Raw genomic sequence first — 23,690 nt, forward strand, 5'->3', positions numbered from 1 at the left:
AACTTCAAAAATTAACAGAAATTCACTGCAACCCAACTGGATTCTAGTTTGGCTTGCACAATTCTTCACACAGTTCCTTTGGATTTCTGACAGTGCTTGAAATACCCCTCTCTCCATACTTTAACTTCATCTTTACAACCAAAAGAGTTGCTGCATCATAGCCGCCAGCCGTCTGGCAAAAGATTGCACAAAGACTTTCTGAGTTACTGATTTTCATTCTGTTTAACAGCACATACTTACTGGACCCTATCCATTCAGTTTAATGCTATATACCATGGCTTACACATTCTATTTTCTTCATTTTTGAAATCTTCATAGTCTAAATGCTCACAAAGGAAGTATAGTGACCAAAAAAGAAAATAGCAAAGCAACGTTAGAAGATTCTTCCCTATTTTTTGTTTGTTTGTTTGTTTCATTTTTCTTTTTGGAGTATTTACATTGCAGTTGGGTGAGTCTCTTTATAGGTTGGTAGATGATATGGTAGGCAACTGGCATAGTATTTTTCATTGTTTAGTATGTTGCCATTCATAGGACAATAGATGCTTCAAAATTAGTAAACCACTATTATTCCAATTTAGGATTGATACGTAAGTATGTATCCAAGTGTTTGTAGTGTACTGATGTCAAGCAAATATTTCTCTCATGTGGCTTAGGTTTAGATGAGGGCATTTAGCTAAGGTCTTTTATAAGATGGAAATGGACAAGAAAGTCCAACATGTATACAAGTAGCTGCCTGGGTATATTCTTGGAAAATTTAGGACAGGTGTTTGATTTCAGATGTGGCTTGTAAAACTCGATTTATATAAGGTAACAAAGATACCTAGATTTCCCTGTAATTGCTTTGTTTGTCGTGAGTGATAAGGTGCCTGATATTAGTTTGAACTACTCTGCATACTTGGGTTTTGGTTTTTTAAAGTGTATAGTGTTGGAGAATTAAGTTAAACTACGATCGTATCCACCATTGCCAATTTGCCTAAAGAATGTGTGTGACCTGGAAACTCAGAAGCAGCAAGTAGAAGACTTTTGAAGTATTTGGGGCAAATTTCTTTCTAGTATTTCTCTATGTAAGAGCAGCCCCATAGCCCAAGTCCATTTTTCCTTTTGGACTTCACCAACAATAACTGATATGAATAGGAGATACTTAATATAGTTCCGGTGTTATTCATTTAGGATTGTGCAGCAATTGATTTATATTTGTTCTCACTGTCTAAGTTTTGTGTTTCTTTCCTTCTTTCCTTTACATGTATTTTGATGATGACTAGCTTCCATGCCTTTTTTTTTCTTCAAGAACAGTGTATCATTTGTGGCTTGTTATTAAGAAGTTAACCATGTGGGATATGTGATATCTGTGCTGCAATGTCTCTTATTTTATTAGCTTGTAGAAGGATAGCTCTGTTATTGGAAAGATTAAATTCAGTAGCTGTTTTCTGCAGAGTATTGGAATTGTAGATGTACCCAGGAATTCAAGGGCAATGGTAGGCATGTGTACTTATGGGCATTAATATTTAATCGGCATCCTTGTATGGATCAGCTAAAATGTTCATACCTTCCTAAGCCAAGCCACCCTAAATACTGATTATTTCTAACATGTATTTCTCTTGGTATGGCAGCTAGGATATTAGTTTAGATGTACATTGAAAAGTATGTACATTTCTCTCTAAATATTTTTTATCTTTGTGTTTCTAGAAGGAGTGTTGAATTATGGGATAAGAGTGTTTAAAGTCCTTCTAATCTATGTGTGCATGTCCTCCAGCTAGTGTAGAGTCCGCTGTATATATTTAAGATATTTAGCATTTTCTTGGTCCTTAATTCTACAGAAAATGTTCTGTGATCATTTAAACTAGACAACAGATCTGTGGCAACCTTTCAAATTGGGAATTATACACTGTCCAGGCCTAGGGGGCAGGGCTGTTCAGGTAAGATTATGGTCCTGGCATCTTGAGCATATTCAGTAATGTGCTGAATTAGTGAAATCTCTAAAGAACCTCTGTTGCAACAGCTTCTGTAGCGTCCCTTGTGTAATTTATAGCTGCCCCCACATTCCCTTGGAAGTACCTCAAGCTGGGGTACTTCCCAGCCACCTATGGCCCATGGGCCAAATTTGGATAACAAAGATGTCGATCCGGCTTGCAGAGGTCCAATCTTGCATAGAGAGCATGGATAGAACCGAACTGAACTGCACTGTCCATCTGCTCTGCAGTGCTCCCGTCCACTGCAGAGCCTAGTATTCCACAACCTCTGAGCTTGTGCTTGCTGCAGATACTGGGAATCTGAGTACTGGCTGCTAGAAGCAGAGACTTCTGGTGACAGCTGTGTGGTAAGCTCCAGCCAACCTCTGCTTTAAGCGTGTCTGGTGGTTTAAACACTACCTGTCTTTCTGCAGAGGTGGGCATAGGTGATGTGATCCTTGCTAGTACAGGAAGGTGAAGTTTGCAGATCTGTGCTATCAGGTGCAAGGAAACAGAGATGCATAGCTTTTATCCCTCCATTGAACATATGTACATTCCACTGTTCCCATTATGTCCACGGACAGTGACTTCTTCATGGTTAATTTTAGAAAAATGTTACTGCTCTGATTCAAGAAAATAAACTAAATCAGCCATAAGATCCATTCTAAACTTTCCTTTTTGTGACAAGATATTTAGCAGAATTCACAGATTTCATTGGAATCTGATAGGTCAAACATGAGCACTTCTGCTAGGGCCTCAGACTTGCAACTTCTTGGGCTATTAACCATGCACCTTAGCACCCGTACCACTCCAGCCCACTTTAACCCTAACATCCATATGACTTTAGAGTTTGGTGAAGACTGTAGCTCAGGTTCTAAGTTATGCCCTAAGTACAAAGAAGCTGGGAGGAATGGAGGGTGGGAAGAGGGAGAGGGGCAGGAATATGTTAAAAATCTGTCTTTGTGGCCTTCAGGCCTGGGGTTGGTATAGTGAGTTGAATTCCTGACATGAATTAAAGCACTTCGAAAGATACCTAACTTATGTCCATCTGTATCCCTGTATCTCCAGGACTGCTCTGATGGTTTGGAATGGCTAGTCCAGATGCACCATGGCCATGTTCCCTTTCCTCCAGTCATGCCTGCCATTCTATGGCACAAAGTACATGTTCAAAGATATTACACTAACTCTACCAGGTGGTTTTAGCGCCATTTGCAGCCAGCTGGAAAACTGGTAAGTTCTGTATTGTTTCATAGTCTATTGCTGATTAAATCATGGAAGCAATTAGCAAAAAATGCTACAGTGAGTGAGGGACAGAGAGAGAGAGGAGGGCTTAGACTTCATAGGGGAAAGCCCATTTCAGGCAGTGAACAATAGAAAAGGGATCTCAGGCAGGAACAAAAAACAAAAATATGCACTCTGATAGCTGTATTAGGCTGCTCAAGGATGGAACAACCTTGATTTAGATTAAGGCATTACATTTTCCATGCTATTCTCTATTATTTCTTAATATTTCATGATGGGTTGTGCTTTATCAACTACCACCATGTTTAATTTATTTGGCTACTGAGATTTATAGGCACATTTTATAGGAGGCTTACATTTTAGTGCCATTACAGCACACAGTCAACTACTTGAATGGGTAGGATTAAAAAATGTACAGAATGTTGAGTGACTTTATTGCTAAAAGGTTGTAGAGGAGAAACAGTTGGGTTTGAAACAGCATCTCAGTTTCTAAGGAAGGAAAGAGTCTCATTAAAGATAGGGAACAGGAAGTGATGAGTGATTCAAGGAACATCATAATCTCAGTGAAAAGAACATACTGTGGCCAGAGAACAGATTTAAAAACTCCGGAAGACTGGAGTGACTGATTAAACTACGCAGTGACTGAGCTGCTGACTTCCACAAATGTGTGGTATCATCATAATGTGTATAATATCTCAATGCATGCCACATATCAGTTGATACTTAGAACCCACTGTCATGCTTATCATGTGGGCAAAAATGTTGTCACTAGGCTTCAGCATGACTTCTGGTTGTGAAAGGGTAGGCAACTGGGTCTAGATGAATACAAGAACCTGTGTGTAGTGATGTTCACCTGATATTTAGGAGCAGAATCTTCAGTCCTGAATGACGTACCTAAACTTCCTATATATGGCCTCAGAATGGGATCTGCAACAGCCAGCACACTGAGCAGGAAGACACCTAAGCTAGCCCAGAGGAGATGCTGTGTAGATAGAGGTGCACAGTAAATTCTGTCCCCCTCTGGGACTTGGGCACCTCCAGCCACTTCACAGCCTCTTCTGGAGCTTGCTACCTACCTTGTTGCTACCAAAAATATGCAGCCAGCATTTTTCTCTCAAAGCATGTGGCACCAGAAGGAGCAGGTGTGCCACCCTTTTATTTAGTAGTTGAAGCACCTGCTCAGGTTGTAGGAGACCCAAATTTAAATTTTGATCTATGCCTGAGGGGGTTCAACCCCACATTTGTCTCATCCCAGGAAAATGCTGTAGCTATCAGGATGTGCACTTTTCTGTGGTGGGGTAGTCTCGACTCTTGTGTTGATGCTTTTCCTTTCTGTAGGAAACAACTGACAATTCACTGGGCCACAAGAGGGGACAAAAAGCAGTCTGACTTTGTGATTAGGACACTTGCCCACAGAGCCAGCCTTATGGGTGGGCAACGTGGGTATCCACCCAGGGTGCTATGGTTAGGGATGTATCCTATGTGCACGGGCACGCACGCACGCACGCACTCTCTTCCTGCACTGCCCTGCCCCAGCTGCTCCCCACCCCAGGCAGCAGAAGCCGGTACAGAGCAGTGCAGGTAGCAGCAGCAGTGCCTGCCTGCCTGCGTATCTGGCACACTATGCCACTCTGCCTCCCTGACAGACTATGTCACATGGCCCTGCCTGCCTGCAGCAGTGCTGTTGACATGGGTGGAAAGTGCAGGGGCATTTGGGGTAAAATACAAGTTCGTCCAGGGCACCATTTTCCTTAGGCCAGCGCTGCTTGCCTGAGAGGAGATACTCTTGAGTTCTGATTTAATGGACTGTTTCATATAAAATACATAAACGGTCCTTGGAGAAGGAGCCAGAACTCAGGACTCCAGCTTCTCAAGGGAGTGTCCTACCCACTGGACTGTTGTGTAAAAAGGAAACTTATCCCTTGTGAACCTGTATTCAGTAGGTGCTCTGCAAATGCCTGCCAGATCTAGTCCCTTCAAGAGACACAGGCAGAGGAATGTCTGGTTTGCAGATTCTAATCAGGCTTAGTCATGAGAGAGAGGCATGCCAGCCCTGACTAGTCTAAGGCAGTTCTGGGCACCTGCAGTGGACTGCTGCCAGATTTGCAAGCCAATCCCTTAATGCTCAGGGACTGCTAGTGTCAGCATGCTGTCTTGGTCCAGCGCAGGTGTGGTACAGCTAAGAGGAGCTCACATATCTCACTCTACTGAAACAAACAGTATATCCATTAATAAGACCAAACCCAATACATACATAATATGTGACAGAAGCAGGAAAGAGCTTTGTTGTACTATGTATGCATGCTCAGCCAGCTAGCTGTAATCAGTCCCATTTTTTAGGAACCTACCTCTTTGCAGATATTGTATTGGAAGCCAGGTCCCTAACTTAAGGCAGTGGATTCCATTATGGTAGAAAGAGTAAAAGTTAGGCACTATAATACCAAGCACTTCCACACCCCAATCATTCTGTGGGGTTAGTCCATAGTAGGCTTCATTTACATGAGACACTTACTGCACAGTAGCCTACTAACTGTGCAGTAGTGTGCCGGTAAAAACTTGCACTCATATGCTACTGCGCAGTGTCATTAGGCTACTGCACAGTAAGCATCACAAAAAAAAAAGTGCGCTGGTGCTACTGTGCAGTAGTGTGAGTTACTGCATGTTTAGTTAGTACTTCATTAAGCGAGTACTAAACTAAATGCACAGTAACTACTGTGCATTAATGAATGTGTAGATGCACCCAGTGACTACCAAAGGGTTAATCTTTGCAAGGCCTTGCTGCATTCAGTCAGCTGTTTCAGAAAAGAGCAGCTGTCAGTCCTGAGCATGACCACACAGGTGTTAGTATCTCAAAAATGCACTTCCCTGAACTGCATCTGACAAAAAGCCAGAGCTGGGAGAAGATTGTGGGGGTACACTAAAACAGAGTTCTCATGAAAGCAGCCTGACTAAGAGTTGGGGAAAATTGTGGAGGACATGCAAGCTATGCATGTCCGCTGATTCAGAATGGTGAGATCTGGGGAAGCCAGTACTAGTTTAAACTAACAGAGAAAGACTAAGTTCAGGTAAGGCCAAATGTGCTTAGGCTTTTCTTGTTTTAACCCTTTTCCTCTGCTAAATTCCTATCATATTTCTGGAGCAGCTGCCCTGAGTCATCACATTTCCTTCTGGTCTCATATAACTGAGGGAATTCCTCAGCTGAATCCAGATGCGATTGATGTAAATATGGCTAGTGAGACAGACAGTATGATCCAATCTAAAGTGAAGTGTTTCACTGCACCTGCTGCATGAAACAGGTAGTCTTCAACAAAACTGACCATACCTGGTGAAACCTGCTTTATAAGCATTCAGTAAATGATAGTTCAACAGGTCTTTTGCTTAGAAATACCTTTATTTTATAAAGCCACAGTTTGTTCTGTAAAGTTGTACCACACTTATAAAAAAGAGGTTGACAATTCGTAGGAAAAGAAAAGGCTGAAAACATATCTCATAATTCAGGATTACACAAAGGTTATATTTATAATATATATATTTATTTATTTATAATTTGGAGACAATTAAGATGGAACTGCAATACAAGCACAGGTATGTGTTGGGGGTCATATTTCAGACACTTGTTCATGTCCTACAAATAGTGTTTCCTGACAGAAGGGGTTAACAAGGACCATCCCACTGTCTCTGTAATCACCATTGGCTGGGGAGCGTGGCTCAGAGAGATGATCCTAGGAGAAAGAATAAAAAAAAAAATATGAATTGTTTCAATGCTGCCATCTCTCCTCAGCGTGCAGTACAGTGTGCTGCTGTGCATGTCTTTGGAATAAAAAGGAATTTATGGTTATCTAATAAGAAGCTGTAGAGCTCTTATAAAACCACAAGGGGCCCTAATTTTGCTAAGTAACCCTTGTTCCACAGGGGAGTGCAATTCCTGGATGCTGTATTTTAAAAAACAGGTTTTACAGAGGCCACAGACCTCAATTAGGAGGTCAGTTTTCTCAAATTGGCCACCAAAAATTAAATTGGAGGCACCCCAAATTAGAGAGAACTTTGTATAATTCCAGCCTTTTTTGCAACAAGAATCTCTGAATTCTGTATTTGTGATTCGTACCAAGTCAGTTAAAGAAGAGACTTCCTCCAACCTGTAAAAAGGTCATTTAGAAGCAATTAGAAAATGCCAAATATACAATATGATGCTCTTCAGCAATATATACCCTTTTCACTTGAAACTGGTGATGAGAGTGAAAAAATGTTGTGGATGGTAGCCTGGCGTTGACTGCTGGCATTTAATAATATAAGACACTACAGAGTCCCAAACTGCAATTTACTGGCAGAAAAAAAATCAATATAAATGGGGTTTTTAAATTATTTTCACTTCAGAAAGAATCATATGCTCCTTAGAGGGCTGCTGTATCTTATTTCTCCATCTAGATGCTTTTGCATAACTTCACAGTTGCCAGGTAGAGGTCATACATATACCAGGGAGAGGGGAGGTTAGATTTTTAGGGTCTTGCAGTTGAGTCTTAGCTTTGGTTTCAGCCCATGTAGCTAAGGCTCTGTCCACCTGCAGGATATTCTACAATTGTATGTTCAGCTCAGGTTTAAATTATTTAAATAATAGGGTTTCCATTACTACTACTTCAGGAGATTATTCTACATGCTAACAGAGCTCACTGTTAGGAAATTGCCTCTTTGCTTTTTAAGATCAGAGTTGTGGTCTTGTTTTAACCTGAGTTAGTTCATTGCCCGTCAGTTTAACTAGCATAACTGGAACAGTTCTAGCATTGGTGAGCACCTGCCTGTTTGACTGGTCCTACTAAAACCAGTTAACCAGTGTAAATGCTTCCTGATCATAGTTTTTACATATATGGAACTCACATCCCCTAAATATTATACTGAACAAGCCAGAGGCACCTCCTGAGAAGTGGGTGCTCAGACACCCTTTATATTGTTCATTTCCAGTGTTCCCATCATCCTGATACATGGGCACACTGCAGAGATTAAGATGAACCTCTGTAAGGGATAACTGGAACACAGATAACACAAACACAGCAACCACTTTCTCTCATTGATGAATTGATACACTTAGGCTTGTAGGTCCAAATTAAGCTAAAGCCAAAGGGAAAAAATGTATCCTTTTCCGCTTAGCTGCAGAGGTCGGTTTTAGGGGCATAGAGCTTTTGGAGAGAGCCTAATTGCAACAACAGGGCATTTGGACAAGAAATTCTTTGACCCAGATGAAATGTCCCAGGGTGGAAAGAGTGTTTCCTTGTAAGGTTTCCAAAGTTTTATTTATATTTATTTAGTGAAACACTTTGGTCTTGGGACTTGTTAGCACGCAACTGTGATACCTCTGAAGTTTCAAGGGACTGGATCTCTCTTGGTAACTCTACAGCATGCCTGTTGAAGTAGTCCATTGTGATAGCATTATTCCAATAGCTTAAGTTGTTTTCTGGGTTAGACGTCTTTTTCTTCCTCCTCATGCAGCATACTGTCAGTAGAACTGCTGTTAACAGAAACATGTCAAGAATGTGATTATTTCGGTGAGACAAGCAGTCAGTGATTCAGACTTGATTGCTTTTTTTGCTTTTTTCCCCCAAGAAAGCCAAAGCCAGATTTGGATTTGGAATACCCTTTTTAGACTGTCACCAAAGTCAGTGGAGTAAGATGCTACCAAAATGAGTTTATGAGCAACTGTATTATAATCTGCACTATGCAGAGTATGCTTTGACCTTAACAGAATCTGAAATATTTACTTTTCTTTTGAGGTTGTCTTTAAAACTTACAACAAAATCACACCTTTTGCTATGTAACTGGAAGGCCTAAACAGAGCTTCCTCAAATCCCCAGAATAGCAGAGTAAAGTAGTCTATAAAGGCTGTACTGTGCAGATCTTGTTCTATGGGTTATTGTTTAGATCCTGAAAGGCTGAGCAAACCAGAAGTTAGATACCTAGGCAAATGGACAGATCTTTCGTATTCATCTCAGATGTGGATTCCATGAATACATCGTGTTCAGCAGCAAAAGCCTCTTCTCCAAGCTTCAGCCAGCTGCTATCTGGGACATAATTTGGCTTCTTTTCACTTTTCTGTGAAGCATCAGATTAGCCACAGCTGGAGACCAGGGTACTGAGTAGAGTAGACCCACACTATGAGTTGGTCCATAGAATCCTACTCAGTGCACAGCTTGCATGCCTTGTTCACATGGCCAGAAGCAGACTGATACCAGTTTTGGGGCTTGGGTAGAACTTTCCCTCAGGCCAGATTGGAAAGGCTCTTCTCTTTCCTCTATAGCCGCCTTTCTCTACAGCATGGTGTAGTATTTGCCTACTAGGATTAAGGATCACTCACCTAATTAATTTTCTGTAGGTGGCAACTGTCATTATATTCCGGGGCCTTAAGCATTGGTGCCATCTTGATCTCACCTATTCTTAACCTGTGGGATATATTCATGTGTTGAGCACTGAACTATTTGGCTTAACTCAAGTCTTTGGACTTGTTCTAAGGCAGAGAGGACAGACTAGTTGAATGCAAGCTAAGACACAGAACACTATACACAATATATGATGATGAAATCTGTATTATGAGTAGAGTCAATTTAATCAGCTTTCATACCATGCACTTCTAATGCAAAAATGGTTGAGAGTTTTTGGTAGCTACTCAGTATAATCAAATTGTTCTGATTTGGACAAGGAGGTTTAATATTTTTAGTACTTAAAATAACTTCAGAACCTTGACAATTTTATTTAATCTAGACACACCTTATGTGCCCTCTTCTCAATGGCCCATGCACTAGTGAATGTTAAACAAAGACAGAGATTTTGTTTTTAGTTGGATTCCCAGCCTTCTTTGTTTGCAGGCTTACTATGTGCCTGTAAAAATAAAGTGCAGACACAATCTGATTGCTTGTATATTTGAACAATCTGTTTTATATCAACAAGCAGGGAGTTGTACCTATACCCGCTCTCATGGATGTATACCCACTTTGTTTTGCAGAAACCCACCCTTGTGAAAATGTACTCCATGATGTCTACATCCGTGGTCAGAGGAAAGAGCAGAAAAAATGTTCAGGAATTGAAAAATATGTTATTTTTCTTAGCTCTGGTTCATTTTTTTAAAAAGAACTATAGCCTAAGGGGAAAGGAAATAATGCAGAAAGGTCAGATATGCTTTGTATGTTTTGACAAACATTGCAACTACCCATTTTCCATGGGTCTAATTTCATCTTCTTGCATCTACTGACATAAAATGTCAACACAAAAATGTAAGGCTAGAGCTCAGTTTAAAATAACAGAGTTAGCTATGACAGAAAAATTGTTAATGGGTTGACTTCAGGCAGTTTTTTCAAAAGAAAAAAGTAAGTTTATAGTATCCATTTCTTTATTAAAATAATAGGAAAATCTCTTAGCTCATGTCTATACATTATGAAACACCAGGCCATTATAAGGCTTACTGTCATGCACACTTTGACTAATGTTTCTTCAATATATCTATGGCTAATAGCCTTACTCTGAGAGCATACATTTCTTTAGAGCCTGATTGCTTAACTTTTTCTCATGGTGGTGATCACGTTGGCAGACAAACCCATCAAAGTCTCTGGAAAGTCTGCATAAGTAAACAGTTGTCATCACAATGGATGAATAATGGGACTCTTGCTCTGTTCAGTTACAGAATGTCAGAGACTCTTGGCTATCTCCATCTGTCCTAGAGGCATGTCTTAAGGCCTCTTTTATACTATAAAACATTGCCAGAAGAACTTTGAGGGCATCTACACCCAAAGTTCTTCTACAGCAGCAAAACCCTCCAGTTACACCATCTTTGCCAAGTGGATTCCATGAATACATCGTGTTCAACAGCAAAAGCCTCTTCTCCAAGCTTCAGCCAGCTGCTATCTGGGACATAATTTGTAGAGGGCCTCTACCAGCTGCCACTGTCCCTTCAGCAGCTGGTACCTTCCCAGAATGCACTTTATGCTCTGGCAGCATAGCTGCTGAGTAGAGTCATGCAAAGGCTCAGAAATGCATGAATGTGTATGTGGCTGGGTAGTGGTAGTTGCTTTGTGGCAGCAGTTAATTGTAGACAAGTCCTATGACCAGAAAACGAAATAGAATATTTAGTTCTCTCCACTGTTAGGTTATGTAAAGAGCAGTTACCCTTCAATTTTCCTAGGTGTTACTGTTTCAGGTCTTCTCTCTAAATGCCTAAGACAGATAGTATTTTCAAAGATGCCTGGGGACATAATTAGAGGAATCCCAGTAAAGCCAATGGGAGAGGTAATCTTTTGAAAATCCAGGGTTTCTCTTTATAAAGTTGTATTGCCATTGTCAGCAAAATGTCAGGCTTGTCTCTAGAAGCTGGAAAGCAATCATATTATGACTAGAAACAGGGTTGTACTTATTCCAAAAGGAACTGTTATCATAAATATTTCTTGAGCTACCTTTCACCATTTGATCTTCCTGTATGAAATGTATCATTCCTCCTTCCTTAGTTATATTTTTGCTTCTGAACTTAATGCATGGTAGAGCTACTATATTGAAACCCTTGGAATATGGACTCCTTCAGATCAGGTTTAACTTGTGTAGCACCAATAAAGGATTCCTTCAACTGTCTTTACAAGGTGCCTTAATTTTCAGCCAGCAGAAACCAGGTTTGGAAAGGATTTCTGTCTCTCTGCTTACTTCATCCTCAGCCTCTCTATTAACCAGGGTGTCAGTCAGTGTTAACTATTGGTATAGTATTTTATTTTAATTCACATAACGATAGTAATTCATATTTGTGATCTAGGTGTATAAATGTGCTTTACAACCCTGGTTATAAATGTAATTATATCCATTATACAAATTTGTAATTACATCCATTATACAAATTTGGAAACCAAAGCCTTGACTCACATAAATAACATTTCTAAATAGTAATAACTGGAATGGAATTCATGTTGTGCCCTAATCCAATGTTCCATGCATGAATTAATTCTATGATCCCAGCAGACAGGTACCTTCTTTTATAGAAATACCCGGAACCTTTTTATGCATACAACTGAGGGTATTAGACAGGACATGTTAAGAAATGTTGGAAGGAGGAAATAAGAATAAGGATTACAGTTTAGCAAAAAAACAGAAGCTGCAGCTCCAGATATGTCTTTATTATGATGCATCTGATACCCTTGGGAGGACGAGATGATAGGATTGCTTCACTAATGCTGCAACATTACATTTGAATGAGTCCATTCGGATAACATAAAGAGAAACCCCAACCTTATCTCCAAAGTTCACTTGAACCCTATCCAAAGTTCAGGGCTTAACTACCTTTTCCTTTTGTTGTTTTCCACTTTTGCATACCTCCTGGACAGACAAATGTATATTAATGATCTGAGCACTAGACTAGGTGCCAAGAACACCTGAGATGAACAGTGGTTTCATTTTGAGGCCCTGAGGCAAATTACTTCAGTATTGTATCTGTTCTTCCATCTGTGAAATGGGGAAGAACAATAGCAATGGAGCAGTAGAATCAAATATTCCTTAAGCTTTTCAGAACGTGGAAAGAACCAATTCATAATTTTTAAGGTGAGAAGAGGGACCATGATGATGATTTAGTTTGACCTCAAGATTAATATGGGCCATAAAATTATACCAAGTAGTTTTTGCATCAAGTCCATAACTTCTGTTTGAACAACAGCATATTTTTAGAAAGACATCCAGTCTTCAAAGCTAGAGACAGACTTTCAAAAAGCCTGAGCCTGAATTCATTCAATCTTTGCAGGGTAGTCTAACCTGCATAGATTGAACTAGTTTGCAGAAGAACAGACATTCACTTTTGACTCTGGAAATGCAGGCACATGCCTGCAGTGGCTCAGGCCAGAGGTCGGGGAGAGCTAGAGCAAGCCCTCAGCTGGAGGGAAATTAAGTTGAAGGAATGGGTGTGGTCAGGCCCAGGCAGGCCTGAGTATGATTGGGGAGGGGTTCAAACCTCCACCCTGGCCTTCAGGTAACACAGCTGAGCATAGGCAACAGGTAGCAGGAACACAGGAGGGGATGGCATGTGCCTCCCTTGAGATTGGCCCTTGACTTGGCACCACTCAGGACAGCAAACCATGGCCCACAGAGCTGGGTGGAGAAGCTGAGGCTCCTCCTGCAGGGCCTGTAGCAGCCTTGGTTGAGGTTTGGGCACACCACCCCGCCCATGGGGTGGAGGTAGCTTTACCTGTGTTCCAGCCAGTGGTCTGTAGTTTGGTGGGCCGGCTGCTTCCAGTCTGAAGTTTACAGTCTGCAATTGTGCCTTCCCAAACTCAGGAGGCACCAGTCACCCCTGCAGCTGGGGTCTGCCTGGAGGGGAAGGGGGGAAGCAGCCTGTGCCAGACCTTGGTAGCCTTGGGAGAAGTGAGGTTTAACTCCTACATTGCAGGGAGGGGGCCCACACGGGCACCAATTGGCTCCACTTATGCACCTGGGGCTGTCCACTCAGGGCCATGGTGGCCTGATGCCAGTAGCCTGAGAGGAAAGGGGGGGGAGGGGTTGGTTTAATCCCTCCATCGCAGGCAGCAGCAGTGGGGGCACCAATGCGGTGGCCTGGGCCAAGTCCCTCCAAAGAGCAGCCAGCCGCCCATAGGGAATGGGTGGGGAGGGGGTATGTGACTTAACTGCACTGGGGGAAGCTGAGGCTAGTTATGGAGCCTGTCTCACTTCTACCTTCTGCTGCAGCAGTGTGGCCTGGGCTAGGGAGGTCCCAAGGGGCAGGGGTCAGTGCCCACCTACTCCAGCCCCACATCTGGGCCATGGTTTACAGGCTGGCTGCGGTTGCAGTGTGGCTCCCCTCCCTCTCCTGGTGGCAGTGGCAGAGCAAACTATCACAGCAGGCAGAGGTGAGGCACCAGCCACCTGCTGCCTGCTCCTGGCAGCGCCAAGTAGTTGGGGCAGGCTGCTGCAGACCTAGAGCATAGGCAGTGGCAGGGGGAGGCAAGGACCACTACAGCCTGTTCTGGCCTGGCACCACAGCCCAGGGGTGTAAGCAGCAACTGTCCCGCAGCAGCCAGCCCTAAGTGCCTGGTGCTGTCACCTGTGCCTGCTGCAATGGTTTGCTCTGCTGCTGTGATGGTTTGCTCTGTTGCTGCCACCAGGAGGGAAGGGGATGCTGCTGGGGCCAGCCGCTTCCTACACCCCTGGGCTCGGGGGCTGGGCCAGACTGGACTGCAGACTGGGCCACAGGTCATTTTCACTTCTAACTTATTTTTACTCCTACAACCCTGGTCCTCCTACAACTAAAAAAAAAAAAACAGCCCAAAAGAAAAAACCCACTGCATTAAAACACTTGTAGGTTACCAAGGCATGAACTTGAAAGTTAGGAAATACTAGGTTTAAGAATACAGGTGCAAATTGAATTTGGTCCTTTTGTACATGTGCATCTAGGATGCTGCCTTTTTACATGATTGCATCCTATTTTTTTCCCTTCAGAATCCTTGACTCATTTATTGACTATTTAATATTTTATTTCATCCTCCTCATTCAGTGTGTGGCTGTAGACCTTATTTACCATGCACATTCACATGAACCAGTAATGAATTAATTTTCTTTACAAAACCTGAATGAGATAGATCGTTGCGTGTGTTTACAGTTGAGGAACTGAGAGATTAATCTTAAAACTGTTAAGTATCCATTTGTTTTGAGTATACACCTTGTAACAATTGAAGACCTACAGTAGTTGTTCAGAGTACGTAGGAATTTATAGCACCTCTGTTTACAGTACAGCTCTCACGGACTTTACCTGCACTCCTGAGTATTGAGCATTTGTGCAAATCCAGACCTATAAGTTTCACCTCAGGCATCAGGAACATATAGTTAATGGCCACAATTAATGGTGTATTGGTGTATGTGACTTGCTTGGCAGTGTCACAAAAAAACTCTGACAAGAGGCAAGGACAGAAATCCAATTCATGTGATTTGAACAACTTTCCTTATGGGTGCTGCTACCTATGCCAAATCTAACAATTATGCTACTTTAGCTATAGTAGTATTATTATGTAATTTCTTTTTGGCAAAGTACTACGTCTTTCTGTACACAGGAACCACTTTTAAATCTCAGTCTAATCTCACACTGAAGAAAATAAGCCAGGTACAAATATGTAAAATTACATTCGAGATCAGAACCGGGCCTTGGGAATCAGTGTCCTCAGAGACCTGGACCAGAGGAGATGATTTTCTAGATGTTTTAATTAAGAAAGTTGGTATAAAGAACTTTCAAGCATTGCGCAGTATGTGAAATATGAGCTCCCCAGGGCTGGATTTAAGTTGATACTTCATACATTCTATGGCTTCTGCTGATGTTTCCACGCTGCCAACTAACCTTGCTCTCACACTTTCTGACATCAGCAGAACTGGCTAAATGAATTTACTGCTCTGCATCTGACTCGCACATTTCTGTTCTTCTATATTTTGTCATGTCACACTATAATTACAAAGGTGGAGTTTATTTTACTGTTTTTAAGTACTTTGAAGTTGACACATTGTACATGTGACTTTTAAAAGTGAGTTCACGATGCACCCTGTTCTGCATTGCAGTTGAAAGTGAGAGAGAGAGAGAAACTAAAAAAACTATTTAAGGCAGCCTGAAGGGCATCTCAGGAACAACTGGAACTGTGACTTGTTAAAAACAGCTGGTGTCATTATGGCTTTGCTTGTCTGGGACCATAACAATAATTCTTGGCACTTCTTATCCATTGAGGTCATCATTACTTCAGTTGTCTAAATGGTGAAACTGAGATGCAGGAAAGTGAAGCGACTTTCCCAAGGTCACCCAGGAGAACTGGAATAAAGCCCAGGTCATTCTACTCCTGTTGTGGTGCTCTAGCCCCCAAGCTGTGCTCCCATCAAAACAAATGATAATGCACCTTGCCATATAACCCATGTCTCATGGTAAAGATCCCTGAGGGGTTTGGGGTCCCCCTAAAAACAGGTACATGCACATTTGTGGATATTCTGGAAAGTCTGCAGAGTTTGATCGAGTCTGCTGGAGAACATAAATTGATGCGCTCTGGTACTCTTGTGCGTCGTGTGTCAGCGGTGTAGCACACCTCTGCGCAGAGAAAATGGCGGTGGTGCATTTTGACCTAAAACGCATTCAATATGCATTAGTTCAAAATGCACTATTGCCATTTTCCCAGTGCGGAGGCGCACTGCACCGCTGATACATGTGACACATGGGTGCTTGTAATTAGCACGGCTTGCTAGTTAAAAGCGTCTGGCGCCATATCGGGAGTACATATCGGGAGAGCTCTAACAGCCCTGCCACATGTTCAAATTAAAGCTCGATAGAAACCCTGCTATAAAGTTATTACACATTTTCAAGCACTAACTTTGTAGCTGGTTGGCTCTTTTTATAGCTGAAGAGTCATTTTTACTGTGTGATAATCAGGGATCCTGGTTTTCTCTGATTTAAAAAAAATCCCCAATGTTTGGTTAAAAAAAAAGTAAGCCCAAATCTAGATTTTTCCATGATTGAAATGAAACACCATTATATATATCTATATATTAGTGGTGTTTAATTTAAATCATGGAAACAGGTGGATTTGGGGTTACTTTTTTTTAACTGAAAATTGGGATTTTTTTTTTTTAAATAGGGAAAACCAGGATCCCTGGTGATAATTACTTTGCAAGTGTGGCTGGCCTAAATTTATTGTGAGATTAATCAGTTAACTGTAATATATGTAGTGTGTCAGGGGCCTAAAACACAGAAGAGCCCTCTTCTGACATTCAGCACCCATTAGCCGTGGGCACCTGGGCAGCTATGTTTTTGGGACTTTTTTGGGACTTTTGTGACTGTTTTCATTTAATCTACACATGGCCTTAGATCCCTTATGTGCCCAGAATGCAAAGGCATACAGAGCCACATAACTACTCAGCCAGTATATGGCCTACTATGCATGCTTAGTCTGCGCATGCGCTTTGTGTCCACAGTACAGACATAACAGAATTGTTGGCTGCATGTACATGCCAAAAATACTACTTTGTAGAAAGAAAATTGCCATTTAGATGCACACAGGGATATAGAAGTTCAGCTCTAGAGGCATCTCTTTTCTTAGCTTACTGAAGTGAATAGCTTATGTTGTTTCCTCTTTTCCTGCTTCCTGCTTTCAGGCTGGAAACTAGCATGACAAAGAGCTGGGAAGGAAGGAAAGCAAGTCTAGACGAGGATTCTGCTTCTCAGGGCCAGGTACCCTCCCTCTTCCTATGACAGAACTGCACCCTCCCTCCCCCCAACTATCCTCTTAATTGCTCATTCCTCCCTTAGGAACCTAATGTTTTTAACACCTCACACTTGAGGAGGAGTTGAGTCCAGAATTTCCCAACCCACCTCACCCTAAAGAGGAGATGGTTTGGTCCCCACCCTGCACAGCTGGAAATCTTTTCATTGCAACCGTAACTCTTAAAGATACCTTCAGAAAATTTATGGCAAATTGTAGCTAAATTTGCACTTTGGTGCTAGCTTAACATTAAATGCTGGCATTTGACTTTTATCAAAATTAGGAATAACAACAAACTTTCATCTGTGGTTGGCAGTGCCTTAAAATTGGAATAAAGGGTTTTATAACTTTATCTGAAATTACCCTATGTCCTGCAGGTGGCAGCAGTTTTCTTGCTACATAACACACTTCATTATGTTTTTTTGTAGCTCCAGAACCAGCTGTTCAAATCGGCTGCATCTGAAGATACATGGGCATGTAGCAGAAGTTCAGTAGACAAAGTGTTCCTATGTTGTAAAATGGCACAAGGGAGCTACAACAGGCCTGTCCAACAAAGAAACTATGTTATTCCTTTCATTTGATGTTGACAAGGAAAATAGCACTCTAGGGCAGGCATGCTTGTTGCACCTGGTACTGCTACTCGGGAGAACACAATGGTATACGAGCAGTGTACAACATCAGCACCGGTGAGCGAACGTATTATGATGATGTTCATATTGTATCCCTAACTCAGGAAGACTTAGGTCCCAGAACTGCTGGTTGACTGACTGTTCTGTGCTGAACCACTTATATATCCAGTGAGTATGATGCAGTGGTGCCTGTATGTGCTGGGGGGTTAATCTTCAGGGAAACAAAAAAAGCAAAAGATGTCTGAATCTCCAACCAACAGATGTATGGGACAGCTGTAATTCCGATAATTGCTTTAGCCACAATACACAGCTAATGTATACATGCCTGACCTTTCAAAAGAGTGTAAAGTGAATTTGCTGCCAGAACAACAATGCTGGCAATTGAAGTCCTCTAATTATCTGTACAGCAGGTGCAACTTGGGCAACATTCATCACACCATGCTAGCCAGGTGTCTCATCTCTGACCTGGGGATGCCATGTCTCTGTGAAAGAACATTTCGGTCCTTATACCCTCTTGATTTTCATCCGATAATGAAAATAAGTGGGCCAATTGAAGTATGAGATTTATGAAGAGACATCTGTTCACTAGAAAATGTGCTTGAAGGAACTTATTTCACATGGGCTATCGGATGGTAAAAGCTTTCTATGTAAATTTTCAAAGCACCTACATAAATCAGAAGTCCAAGTCTCTTCTTAAAAAAATTAGCGTAAGCCTTGTCTATATACAGTTTTGGGCCAATATAACTTAGTAGAAAGCAGGCTGTTTTCATTCTTTTTTTTTTAATCATTAGCGTGAACAAAGTTAGACCAGGGTGAAGGTGCATTAAAACTAACTTATTTATTTCTATTCCTCTATTGGGAAAAAGCTCTTCCAGATAAGTATATTTTAAATTAATATAGCTCCATTCCCTCAGGGGGAGGTAGGCTGTACATTTTTACTTATGCCACCACATTTAAAACAGTACAGCTTCTGCGTGTAGACAATCTCTTTAACACTTAGGTCCAGATCCTCAAAAATATTTCCCATTAATTTTCAGTGTCCAAATGCCTTTGGGGATCTGGGCCTTCAGAGACATCTTACTGAAAGACAATGGAACTTAGGCTTTTAGGGTGCATTCCACAAGCATTCACATGTGTTTCCCTGGGGACAAATAGCAGTGGCACATATTTGTGCTGCTGCAACATGTCCCTGGGCATGCCGCTGCATGTGCATTCTGGTGCACAGCAAATTGCCCCAGGTGGGGAAGGGGAGGCTGGGGCCAGCACTTGGGCTGGTCCAGCAGCCTTATCTGGGATCCTGGGGGCCTCCCAGGGCTGCAGCAGTGGTGATCCAGGCATGTGGAGCCTGGCCGGCAGCTTGAAGCGTGGCTCTGGCCAGCCAGGCTCCAATTTCAGGCAGTGCACACCACAGACACATGCACCACCCCGCTGCTGCTGCTGCTTCTTTTTATTTTTTAGATACCAGGATTTTCCAGTATTTAATTTTGCTGCCATGCTGCAAATATGCAGTGCGGCAAACAGATTAACATGTACCGTATGTGTTTTGTGGCATCTCAGAAGGCCTTGAGGAGCTACAAACCTCACATTCCTGCTCATGTGCATGCGACCTTAATGCCTGTGAATTTTGACGGGATTCAGGACTCAAACTCCTACTAAAACCCTTTAAAAATATTGGCAAGTAGCTTTCATAGATTTCATAGACATTAGGGCTGGAAGGGACCTCGGGAGATCATCAAGTAGCTTTAGAAAACAGTACTTAGAAAGCTGAATAATTTGTCTGCATTTTAAAGTTCTACACTACCAATAAGAACTTTGGCCAGATTCAGAGTACTTGAGACTTTGTAAAAACATACTCACATAATCGCACTGTATTATAGTACATGAAGCAAAATACGAAAAAAACGCAATTACCCACAACCACTTGATTGTAAATGAGGTGTGTTCCAAAAAAAAAAAAAAAAAAAAAGCCTCTTTATATTATTATTATTTATGCTGTTATTCAGGGTCTTCATATGGATACAGGTTGTACCTGTAGTGTGAATTGTCTTAAACAATATAAAATATTTTTTACATTTAGCTTTAACTACTGCTGTCTAGAGAACATTCATGTGAAAATACAGGTGGAGGAAAATGTAAGAGAGCAATCAGAATAATGTGATGGTTAAGTCTACTAGCAAACTGCCTGTGATTCCTACCATTGGAAAGCTGGTACTTCAGATGGTAGTCCTTAATTTATCATTAACCTTTCAATCAGGCAGAATTTAAGGGTGGTCCAGGGCTGAATAAAACAATTCCCAGACTCTGGTCCTTTGTAACTATTGATCCCTATTTTAGGCATTTTGAAGTAACACTGCTCTGTAGAAATGTAGAGATTTAGCATGAGTGCCTGAGTAACTTCAGGGAATAGCCTACAGAGGATAACACACTAAAAAAAGAAAGTCTAACTTAAGACCTAGAGACCTTTGTTTAGGAGCTGAAAATCCAGAATTCTAGGTCTGGTTTCTTAGGTCAGTGAATGTTATGTTAGTTATCTAATAATGGTTTCTCATCTAGCTCATAGGAATTTGTTACACAGTTCTGCAAATGCTAAGTTCTCCCCATAGTACTTGAATCAGCAAGCTGAAGCATATTTTGTGTTTCAAGAGAAGAAAAAGAAAAACAAGAAATTAACTTACAACATGAGGATATAGGTACACTGATAGCCAGAATGATCCAGGCAATGTCCATCTTGCTAAGACAAATGGTTGCTCTGTGCTGGGGTTTATCTCCCTCAGTGACATGAGAAATATTGCCTGGCACACCAGGCTTCCATGTTCCAGCAGGCACCAATCTGTTCAGGAAGTTTCCTGTTGCTGTGGAGCCCGCAGTTGATATGGAGCTGGACAATCTTGTGGTAGGGGCTGTGGAGACAATGCCAATGAATATAGTTGAATTAGTTGTGGCCTGCTGTGTTGTGGAAGTTCCTTTAGGGTTTCCCATTGCAGGTGATGAAACACTGACATCAATACCAGACTGACCCGATGCTGCTGCTGGTTCAGTTCCGGGACTGGTGAATAAAGGTACATTTGTACCTGCATTCAAGGTTACCCAAGAGTTATTTTTGCTCAGGATATCCCATATGTCATAGTACGTGGGTTTAAAAGGCACTGACACTGTTTCAGGATCAGGCAACGGTCTCGCTGTTGGGGTACTGAAATTTGTTTTCTGCATTACTAGCTGTGTTCCATTCCCTTGCTCTGCTTTATTAAGGCCTTCCAAAGTGTCATTGTGGAGAGAAGAGTCTAAGTCTGTAGTAGTTGCCAGCTCAGTGCTTTTGGGATCACTGAAGGTTGCTGTCTGAGACTGAAATCGGTGGTTTGTGAATGGGCTTCTCAAAGTAGGGGAGGGAGAATGCGGTGCTGTCTTTAGGTAAGGCTCTGAAGATTCTGTAAAGTTGCCTTTGAAAATCTGAAATACTTTCCCCTTAGGGCGAGTCTGTCCTGAATACAAAGCACTCTGGTTATATAAATGGTATGTTTCCTTTTTGCCACCATGATGGCTGCTGGTTGCTAGATTTTGGCCAATGGAAGGGGTAGGGTTCTCCATTGGGTTGATGGAATGAGGAATTGCATGAGCCGATGTAGGAATGGGCTCTCTTGTATGAAGGTCTTTGTGTTGAGGTGTTGTCCCCATAGCTGTCATAGTGGTAGTGTCCATCAGGAGACCCTGAGATGATGATATACTGGGAGACACTACCTGAACAGCAAACACCAGTTCTTCTGTCAGTGCCAAGATCAATAGAACACCTTGAAAAAAAGAGAGAAAGAGATTAAAATAAAAGGCAGAAAGATGCACCCAGAAAATGATATGGCTTTAATTATATTCAGGCTTTAATTTTTCAAACAATCATGATTTTTTACACGTTAGTGGCCTGTCTTTTGGCAGGTCTGTGTAAGTTATGTAAAGAGACTGCAGTTACAGCAGAGAAGTGTGTGATAAGAAATAAATAAGGGGCCAGAAGACTCCAATAGGGTTCTAAAAGCCCTTGTTCTGAAAGGATTCCCCCATTTCAAACACTGAAGTAGTTAGCTGAAAGACTACTTTCCAAAGACGTTCTTGCAAGCCATCTCACTGGGGTTGTTGCCAGCTCCACCGTGGGCTAAAAGGGGTGAACTGGGAGAGGTCCACAGCAAGCAGATTCCAGGCTGTGCTGCCAACCATTAGGCATCCTGCAGAGCTTGTTGTAATTAGGCTATTCTAGTCCCTAAAACAGCTCAAGATATGGAGATGGCTTCTTGACCCTGAGGTACAAACTATCTGTTCAACCCTTACATGTGGAGTGGGGTGGGAGAAGTGCAGAAGCCCCTAAAATCCAGGACATGCTGTTTTTAGTCCTTGTTGAAAATAAAATTTAAAGCACCTTGATTTGGCCACCCAAACACCAAGGCAGCCGAAATCACTGGTTTCCTTTAAAAATTTTGCCTAGCATCTTATGATTGAGAAGTGAAAAACAGGGGAAAGGACAGTCAGAGTACAGCAACACTTGTAAAATCCCAGGATTATTAGTGTTCTCATCCTGTCCCAACATGATGGGTTTTCATTTTCTGTGCTTGTTCCTTGTTGTGGATTTTTTCAGTGTATGGCTCCCTCCTGACCCATGCCCATGGTGAGTGAGTGGTGTCACTGGTGGAGCCAAATTCCCAACATTAGATACACAAAGTATTCTATTTATCTATAGCAAGTGATGGCATGGGCAGCTGCAGTAGTGGGCACCTCCACATACTTCCCTGCTGACATACTCTAAGTTACCCTGTCCAGCAGAAACCATGCTGATGACATCATCTTTTCCATATGGTGAAACTGCCTATTGTAATGTGACTCTGCCCACAAAGTTTTTTGTGGAAAAAACTGATTCACTGAAAAAAGCCACACAACATCAACAGATGGCACAGTCAGTAACTAAGCTATTCTGCATTAGAACCATTCATCTCAAGATGAAAGACACCGTATTTTATAACCAATCCATTTAGTCAAGTGTTTTGTACCAAATCAATCCTTCTTAATGGCCATCTCCAGCTACAGACATGACACATACACCACCTTCTTTGGAAGCACTATTTGATGCCATTTTTGGTCTCACGTTATTTGGGATCAGTTATCAGGAGCCCCCTTGAACAACAATAAGAGGGATTTCCAGTGATCAAGTACTGTCTTCTCTTAGAATCTCCTTTGGGACCATTATGCTCAGTCATGTTTATCATCCTGCAGTTTGGTTTGACAAGTGCCATACTAGAAGGTAGCCAGCCAGAGCTCTAGGTATGAATGATGCATATGCCCAGATAAAAGCGTAAGAGAGATGTAAACAAAGAAGAGAGGAGAGGAGAGGAGTGGCTCTTGCATTTCTTCCTTTCCTCCTACCAAACCTTATTTGATCATCAGCCACATGATCAATACACAGGTGTAGAACCAGCTCATCACATTTGTTTACTTACTCTTTACTAACACTACTTTTAACTGTCTCAGTCGTTCACCAAAACTCCATTAAATGGATGAGCTTTGCACTGTGCCCAGGTCAACAAATTGACTTTTTATATCCTCACAGATAATACTAACAGAACAATAGTAACAGTGCTTTCCAGTTACTGACAGTGAAATTAGCAAATGTT

General features: G+C 41.8%; 1 protein-coding gene and 1 long non-coding RNA gene across 6 annotated transcripts in view; one reads left to right on the forward strand and one right to left on the reverse strand.

The window, feature by feature from the left end:
- Positions 1-11,840, forward strand: part of LOC149864613 (uncharacterized) — a 51,833-nt gene extending 39,993 nt beyond the window's left edge. For all 3 annotated transcript variants that reach the window (XR_016442193.1, XR_016442195.1, XR_016442194.1), the window contains exons 2-3: positions 3,018-3,179; positions 10,180-11,840. This is a non-coding gene — a long non-coding RNA (uncharacterized LOC149864613). The remainder of the gene's footprint in view (positions 1-3,017; positions 3,180-10,179) is intronic.
- TMEM108 (transmembrane protein 108) overlaps positions 6,570-23,690 on the reverse strand; it is a 263,786-nt gene continuing 246,665 nt past the window's right edge. For all 3 annotated transcript variants that reach the window (XM_090046365.1, XM_090046366.1, XM_090046368.1), the window contains 3 exons: positions 20,721-21,830; positions 8,537-8,691; positions 6,570-6,913 (listed from right to left, as the gene is read on the reverse strand). In XM_090046365.1, coding sequence (XP_089902491.1) covers positions 6,791-6,913; positions 8,537-8,691; positions 20,721-21,830 — 1,388 coding nt within the window. In that variant the 3' untranslated portion in view covers positions 6,570-6,790. The remainder of the gene's footprint in view (positions 6,914-8,536; positions 8,692-20,720; positions 21,831-23,690) is intronic.

This window comes from Crocodylus siamensis, chromosome 5, assembly GCF_052110815.1.
Source record: "Crocodylus siamensis isolate JL-2025a chromosome 5, ASM5211081v1, whole genome shotgun sequence".
NCBI lineage: Eukaryota > Metazoa > Chordata > Crocodylia > Crocodylidae > Crocodylus > Crocodylus siamensis.